The sequence below is a fragment of the Salminus brasiliensis genome, chromosome 1 (genome assembly GCF_030463535.1).
Source record: "Salminus brasiliensis chromosome 1, fSalBra1.hap2, whole genome shotgun sequence".
Classification (NCBI taxonomy): Eukaryota; Metazoa; Chordata; class Actinopteri; order Characiformes; family Bryconidae; genus Salminus; species Salminus brasiliensis.
This window is the reverse complement of record NC_132878.1, coordinates 88,613,752-88,622,415: the sequence shown is the minus strand read 5'-3', so window position 1 is coordinate 88,622,415 and position 8,664 is coordinate 88,613,752. Positions and strand designations below refer to the sequence as shown.

At 44.6% G+C, this 8,664-nt stretch overlaps 1 protein-coding gene across 3 annotated transcripts; it reads left to right on the top strand.

Annotated features, from left to right (window-relative positions):
• The first annotated feature begins 148 nt into the window (after positions 1-148).
• On the top strand, positions 149-8,230 carry LOC140566329 (zinc fingers and homeoboxes protein 1-like). 3 transcript variants are annotated; one of them, XM_072692281.1, is made up of 3 exons: positions 149-253; positions 2,401-2,644; positions 3,556-8,230. In XM_072692281.1, the coding sequence occupies exons 2-3, from the start codon at positions 2,488-2,490 to the stop codon at positions 5,901-5,903; spliced, it is 2,505 nt and encodes an 834-aa protein (XP_072548382.1). In that variant the 5' UTR covers positions 149-253; positions 2,401-2,487; the 3' UTR covers positions 5,904-8,230. The 3 variants fall into 3 exon arrangements, with proteins under 3 accessions (XP_072548382.1, XP_072548383.1, XP_072548381.1); XM_072692282.1 differs by having other exon boundaries at positions 149-770; positions 2,406-2,644; XM_072692280.1 differs by having other exon boundaries at positions 149-770.
• Positions 8,231-8,664: the final 434 nt, after the last annotated feature.

The window sequence follows — 8,664 nt, the reverse complement described above, 5'->3', positions numbered from 1 at the left end:
GTGTGTGGGGCAGACTGTTGCTCTGCGGGTGGGTGAAATCATATCAAAGCCAGAGAGAAAAGCATGAAGAGCATGAACGTCAGCTCGTGGAGGGGGAATTTCCACTTGCCTGCTCAGAGATGCGGCGAGTCACGTGACCACGCCGGGTCTCACCGCTCGCTTACGTGTTTTGGTGAAGCTCGGAAGTTTCCAACAGTTAAACGACTGGATCTGGACCTCGGCTGACGGTTTGACCGATAGCTCGGACCAGAAGGTGATCTTACACACCGCTTGGCTTCGTTTGCGTGTCCGTGTGCGATTAATACCCTCGGTTTTTCTCACCTTTTCCCCAAGTTACGACGGGGAGTCGCCTCCCTATGACGTAAACACGTAGCTAACACATTGACAGCGGAGACGCCTGATCGTTCAAATGAGCGCAAATTGGCTTTAACGTTGATGTCAGACGTGCTTTCTAGGCTCGGACCCGCATCAACAAGCAGTGGAGAGTTTCGCAGAGCGGCTCAGCGCTGCATCTGGAGAGCCACATCCAGCGTTTTGTGGCGAGAGGAGGAAAAAACGCTGCCCCCTCCCTCCTCCTCCTCCTTGTTCTCCGTTAGCCAGCAAGCTAACGTTCACTTAACCCACATTATTACTGCGGTCCGAGGCCGCATAGAGCTCTGAAGGCAGGTGGCCGGCCGACCTGCAGCGCAGCCGGAGTGCTTGGTGAGCTCTAAGGTTAGCTAACGTTCACGTGGAGACTCTCCCTGGTTCTGCTGCTGCTGCTGACCCCGGTAAGTTAGAGCCGCTAGCATCACGCTCAGCCCACCTCCGCGCAGCCTTAACGTTACAGCGGGTGACAGGCAGCAACACGTTGGTGCGGTGTAAGTTCAGTTTATGTGAAAGTGTTGGCGGGTTTGCTTTGTTTAGCAAACTATAAGCGCGTCTTTTTGTAAAGTGAAGCAACCTGTAACATGTTAAAGCTGAAGTTGACTTCTTGTTACAATTTCCCGTTCCACCTTAAATCGTGCATGAGTTGCTCTCTGGCGCCACAGGGGCCGGACTGTAGCTGCTGCACCATTTAAGGTGGAATTGGTAATTCGAGGACCATGTCAACTTGAACCTCGTTTATTTTGGTGTTAATATTTTTTATATGTATGTTTAACTTTTAACGACTTTAAGTCTTAAAAAAACATTGACAAAGAATAATAAAATAAAAATAAATTAAATAATACGCTTTTTAAACAATCTAAAACATACACCGACCATCCACTTCATTAAAACCAGGACCATGTTTCTACACTCTTTGTCCAATATATCAGCTCATATAGGATATAGCATATATAATGTAGCATATAGGATCACCTTGTAGTTCTACAGTAAGGGTTTGTAGACCACCTGTTTCTCTGTTTACATTGTCAGTGTCTGAGTGGATCAGACGCATCAGTGCTGCTGGTGTTTTTAAACACTGTTTCCATCCATTGTACACCTTACTAAACACCCCTACCTAGTTGGGACACTTTGCAAATCTAAAGTCTGAGACAGAAGCTGTACAGTCTGTTGCTGTACAGTTTGTGTTAGACATCCTCTAGTCCATATCTCCAAATCTGGACCTTCAGTCCAGTTTCTGTTCCTGGACTTCCGGATTCAGGGTCCAGATTTGGAGACCTTTGCTCTAGTCCTTCATCATTGGACACAGGACGCTGCCCACAGGGTTGCTGTTGTTTGGATTATGTCTGGTTGGTGGACTGTTCTCAGTCCAGCAGTGATGCTGAGGTGTTTAAACACGCTAGCAGCACTGCTGTGTCCGATCCACCTGCACCAGCCCAACACATACTAACACACCACCACCATGTCTGTGTCTCTATAGTGCTGAGAATGACCCATCACCCAAAAATACCTGCTCTGTGGTGGTCCGGCCATTAAAGAACAGGTCAAAAGGAGGCTTTAAAAATGTATGCTGAGGAGCAGCTGGACTACAGTCAGTAATTACAGAACTACACAGTGCTCCTATGTGGTCAGTGGACCTGACATGATGGACTGTGAGTGTAGAAACAAGGAGGTAGTTTTAATAAAGTGGCTGGTCGAGTTGTCATTTTTAATATCCGTATGTATTTGTCTGATGAATGCAGTGCATGGAAATCCACCATGGTGCATGTTGTTTTTTATGTAATTAATTCTTTCCTAAGTTTTATTTGACTTGATTCTTTAAAAATATATTTGTATTAATGATTTAAGATAATTACTCATGTAATTATCACACCTATGTTGTAGATGTCCTAAAAACTCAAATATGAGTCTTTAAAGGGTTAAAATGGTTCAAACAGAGATGGGTAGAGATCTGAAGTACATGTTTCTCCATGACATGTTTCAGATGATCTATTATAAACTAACCTAACTGTATTGTTTACTTCTCTTTTCCAGTTTAGCATGTGAATGCAATTTCTTGGCGCTTAGGCCGCTTCAGACAGTCTTTGCCCCTCTCAAAGCCTCTCTGGTGCCACCAACGCAATGTCAAGCAGAAGGAAGTCTACAACCCCCTGCATGGTGCTTCCCTCTGATGTGGAGCAGGATCCAGACATGGAGACCCTGGCAGGGGAGGAAGGAGCCGAGATTGCTGCAGAAAGTCCTGCAGAAGGAGCGGCAGTTCCCATGGAAACTGAGGGAGGTGAGGGTTGGTATCCTTAATACAAGCTTGTCGTTTTTAGTGATCTAGGCCTGTATTTGGGTGGCACGTGGCACAGTAGGTAGTGCGTTTGCCGCACAGCTCCAGGGGCCTGGGGTTGTGGTTTCGATCCTTGCTCTGATCACTGTCTGTCACTAGTTTGGTGTGTTCTCCTCATGTCTGCATGGGTTTCCTTCAAGTGCTCACATTTCCTCCCACTACTCTAAAACACACATGGTAGATGAATTGACTGTGTTCAATTGCCCATGTGTGTGATACCCTGCGATGGACTGGAGCTATTGATTGTATCTGTTAATACGTATTCCATGTCCATTTCTCTCTAAATGTGTTTTGGCGAGATCCAGGTTTACCTTCTTGCTTGGATGCCTTTGGGATGCCTTTATTTTTGGAATAACTCTTGCCTTGTGTATCCTCTATGTTGTGTTGCCTTGTTTATCCATGGGCCTGTTTGTCACTCATTTACGCTTGTGTTAAATGAGGAAAAAGATCCATATGACTACCTCTGAATGTGGTTTGAGTGACCTGATCGCAATACAAATGCAGTGTGACCTGACTTACCATGCCGTCATGAAACCTGAAAGTGATCCAATTGCCACAATTGCATGTTCATGCAAGGTGTACACAGCTTCTGAGAGATAGACCCAGATCAGTACAATGTCAAAGTGATGTCATTTATAATTTATATCCTTAAAAAGAGGAAGAAACTGTTGCAAAGCTATACCTTAAGTTTAATGACATGAGGTACCTAGACCTGATATAAAAAAATTAAACCTTATTAACCCTTGTTGGCTGCATTTCAACCTGGGCCTTGTACAGCATTCGGTCATGCATGCTTGTCATTGATGTACAAATGTAATGTAAATGTCATGGAAAGCTATGTTTTTACCTTCCAGACCATGAGGACGGTGTAAGCCATTCTGCAGGAAAACGCCCCAGTCAAACCACTGTGGAACAGTCGGCCACCGATCTGACCACTGAAGGAAGTTTTGCACAACCGGAGATGGAGGAGAGTGAAGACCCTTCAGTCACTGGAATCTCCCTGAGCAAAACCCCCATCATGAAAAAGAAAAGCAAGCCTGAATCCAAGAGAATAGCTGTGTCTCTCAAAGGGACCGATGAGAGTGATGCGTTGGTCGAGAGTGAGGGGGATCCAGAACCAATGGAGGCTTCTGTTTTGGGTGCCTCCGTCACAGCCGAAATGATGAACCCAGTTCCTTCTGAGTCAGCAAAGCCAGGTGTGCTTGTGAGCATTCCTAATTCAGTGCCCACTGAGCAAAAGAAGCCAGTTATGAACCCTGCCACGGTGCTCCCTGCTGGCCTGGCCCAAGTCCTGTCAGCCCTGCAGGCCCAGCAGAATGCGCAAGCTCAACTCCTGATTCCTCTGAGCAGCATTCCCACCTACAATGCAGCCATGGACTCCAACGCACTGCTGGTGAACACCTACAAGAAGTTTCCCTACCCATCTGCATCTGAAATCATGGGTCTTGCAGCTCAGACCAAGTTCAGCGAGGAGCAGATAAAGATCTGGTTCTCGGCTCAGCGTTTGAAGCACGGTGTGAGCTGGACACCGGAGGAAGTTGAGGAGGCTAGAAGGAAGCAGTTCAATGGCACAGTTCACACAGTGCCTCAGACCATCACAGTCATTCCAGCCCACCACCTGTCTGCCACCAATGGTCTACAGTCTATCCTTCAGACTTGCCAAATTGTAGGCCAGCCAGGCCTGGTCCTAACGCAGGTCGGCACTGCGAACAGCCTACCGGTCACCACCCCCATCACGCTGACAGTGGCAGGAATGCCCCATCAAAGTCAGGCACCCAAGATCACGAGCAACCAGACCAGCCCTGCCGTTAGTGAAACTAAGAGAGCCACCACAGTCCAGCCACCATCACTGACCCCTCAGGAGAACTCTGCCCTCAGCACCGACCACTTTGGCTTGAGGCCTAAGAAGTCGAAGGAGCAGCTGGCCGAACTGAAAGCCAGCTACTTGAAGAACCACTTTGCCAGCGATTCTGAGATAGCCAGGCTGATGAAGCTCACAAACCTCACCAAAGGCGAGATCAAGAAGTGGTTTAGCGACACGCGTTACAACCAGCGCAATTCCAAAAACAACCACTACACCATCCCCCATGACGGCGGCCGGGCCAACAACAACAACAGCAGTAGCAGCAGCACAACCATCATCATCGACTCGAGCGATGAGACTCCACAATCCCCGACCATGTCACCCATCAAAGAAAAGGAAACTCGCTCCAAAACCTGGAACCCCTTTCCAGATTTTACTCTGCAGAAGTTTAAGGAGAAGACCCCAGAGCAGCTGGTTATCTTGGAGGAGAGCTACCAGAAATGCGATACCCCCTCGGATGAAGAGCTGAGCCGGCTGAGGGCTGAAACCAAGCTCACCAGACGGGAGATAGATGCCTGGTTTACGGAGAAAAGAAAAACCCCTGTCTCTGAGTCACCTGAAAAGAACGATGGGGCCGATGGCGAAAGCTCCCAGGGTAAACGTAGCCAGACTCCACCTGGAGCAAAAAAGTTGTCCAAGGAGAAGATAACAAAGAAAACTCCAGAGCAGCTCCATGTTCTCAAGAGTGCCTTTGTGCGTACTCAGTGGCCTTCCGCCGAAGAATACGACCAGCTAGCTGAGGAGAGCGGGCTTCCCCGTCCTTACATTGTCAATTGGTTCGGAGACACGCGCTACGCCTGGAAGAATGGCAACCTTAAATGGTACTTCTATTATCAGAGTGGAAATGTGGAAGGCATGAACGGTAGCAAAAGCAGAAAGCGGAGGATCCGGAATCGTGGCTGGGGGCGCTCTCGCAGCAGGAAAGCCAAAAAATCCACGGGTTCGGAGAAGTCTCCGCCAATAAAGTTCAAGACGGGAAAAGATATTTTAAAGGAATACTACTTGAAGCACAAGTTCTTGAATGAGCAGGACCTGGACGAGCTGGTAGCCAAGTCGAACATGAGCTACGAGCAGGTCAGGGAGTGGTTTGCAGAGGTCTGCCGGAAGGTGGACATGGGCGCTGACCCATTTGAAGACCACACGGGCAACGAGCAGGAAGAAGAGGAGTCGTCGCAGGGGGAGAACGAAATAGCGGGTGAAGAGCAAGGACCTTCAGCTGCTGGCGAAGAAGATGGTGAGGACGATGAGGAGGATGACGACGAGGAGACAGATGACAGCGAATCTTGGGAGCCCCCACAAAGTGTTAGAAAAACCTTGTCTGGGTCTGAGGATCAGTAATTTTTTCTATTATTAGGTCAGCTCATTTTTATCTGTGGAAACCGTACTTCGAAAGGTTAGTGAAGAAGAAGAAGAAGAAGAAGAACTTTGACGACAAAGACCGATTTACAGTATGCTGACTAATCCTGCTTGCATCGCTTTTACATTTCTCACCTTCTCCTTCAATCTTCCTGCGCTTAGTCTTTGTTTCCTCACCTTTGAAGAGACCGATTTTGTCCCAAAGTTCAGAAATCTGCGTGTTCTGTTCAAGTGTGAACAGTCTTGCACCCAAAATTAAGAATCTGGATCAGAAATAGAGGCCTGTCTATTAACCTGGAGTGCAATTTGACTTTACTTTGGTGTGGAAGTAGAGATTGTAATCAAGAGAAGTTTTTTTTGTGGAGATTTTGGTGGCAGATTTTGGTTTTGTATTACATGGCTCCTCCCACTGCCCCAGGGAGTGTTCATGGTGCCAAAGTTTTCCTGAATGTTAACAATTCCCTGTTTATGGAAGAAGTAAGCAAATACCAGTGCATGTATTCTCAAGAGAAAGAGACATCTATACACACACAATTGGGCACCTTGTATTTAATGGTATTTTGGAGACAAAACATGCCTTTAAGCCATTTAATGGCATCTAGTGCTAAAAAAATGGAATATCAAATGTAGACAATATTATGTTCTTAGAAGACTGCGATAATCACCACCATCAGTTGTCGACTGACTGATCTATCGACATTAATTCAGCACAATTAATGACGAGCTGTGACTTGGACCAGCATTCACCGCTCTGGCATCGTGACTGGCGTGGCATGGCGTGGCGTGGGTCAAGTTTGCCAGGATTGAGTTTTTTTTGTTTGTTTTTTCTGTTTTGTGGTTTGAGATGATGGTGTATGACAGCACAAGACTGTTAGCAGACTGTTACCAGTGCCTGGACAAAAGGAGGGGCGTGGGGCTGTGTGTTTCAGCCCTCACTGTTTCGACTGGACTCTTTTAAAAAACCCTTTTCTCAGTTTGTGATAAGGCGTACGTGGGTTTTTTCCCCCCGGTTTGCCGATTCTTACAAAACGGTAGATGTGGTAATGTGTTTGTACTTCATGTTGATCACGTGTACCAGAGGCCTAACCCACATTTTCATGAGCTTAGCAGAGCTTCACACTTGAAATAATCATTCTAACCTATTTTTTAGGCTACCCGAAAAGGCAAACTTCTCAAATGAATGATCAGTTTATTAGAATTGGGGTTTCCTTATTACTAATACACACAAGATTCAGTAAAAAAAATATGGTAGCTAAAAATTGTGATTTTGCTTTTCTGTGAGAAGATTGAGAACATGATGGATAATTTATTTACCATGTAGCATGGTATACGGTATTTGATTGATTGTTTTTTAATTATGAAATTTTAACTATTATAATTATTTTCCTCCCCCCAAGAACACACAGCACTATTTCTAATGTTTTTCTAAACAGGCCCCCTTGGGTCCCCATGTCAATAGTGCATGTTTCAGCTGTTGAGATGATGGCAGAAGAGCGCTCATTTTGTATATACATTTTGCTGTTGTATTTTATAAGTAGTTTTACGCGTTTTTATAAGTTTGTATTTATGATGACGAATCCCAACTTGACCCAAGTAGATTGCTCGTACAGTTTTTTTGTGTGTGTGATCCGAACTGATTATACTAGTCAGACTTTAAAGGAGTTTTGTTCTGAACTCTTGGTGAGCATTATTTGCTTAGCTTGCGACCCTCTGGAGTCGTCCCTGTGATTCTGCACCTTTTTAGTGTAATTGTAAACAACAGATAAGAAGTACAAGCTCCTAAGTATTGTCTTAAAATTAACACCTTCAATCATCTGTCCTTTCCATAACTCGCTTACCATAGCAAAAGAAAAAAAGATCAACCTAGGCAAAGACGAAGAGGGAGATGACTTCTAGAGTGGGAAGTGCTATGTATGCTACTTTACTTTTCTCCTATGAATGTGTTTTACGAAGTGCAACCGTTTGTCTCCTGCTCTTCCATTTGTCACTAGTAGTGTTAACTGCAGTGCGTTTATAACCTCTCATATAGAATCACTGTAAGGCTCAGTAACACTCTTTTCAGATAATGGGAATATGACCGGGGACCATCATGGAGGTGACTTTGCGAATCCTACTGAGCCTTAAATTTGAATTTGTTCACACCGCCGTGGTGGCTAAAGCTTTATTCCCCAGAGCCATAGGCCTTGTGCAATGCTTTTAATTTAAAAAAACAAAAAATTGAAAACTGTTTTAATAGGCTGTGGCTTGATTTAGACAGAAAATATATTTTCTACTTGTTTGAAGACAACAATAAATTTAGATGAAAACTAGTGGTTGTGTTCTTTTTTTTTATGTATCTTTTTTTTCTTTGTATAAAAATCCTATAAAATCACTGCCAAGTAAAAAAAAAAAACCTCCAAAAGTGACAACTATACAGGGCAATGGAAAATACCTTAGTTTACACTAGGAGTAATTTTGGAGCATTTCTACTGGTCTATTCATCCTGACATTTTGATAAGAACCGCTGCCAGATTTTGTAGTGATTAAATGGCAAAGATACAAGGTTTATATCCACACACATTATTTTCAATGATACTCTTAATTATCTCCATATTACTGTAAGCAAATATTTAATGCCTAAATAAAATATGACAAAATTATTAGTGTGTTATGTAGGATTTTACACTACTTTTGTAAAATACTTGACTTAAGACGTTTAAACCTGTGAGAGTAAATGTCCATTGTCTTAAACTTAATGCTTAAA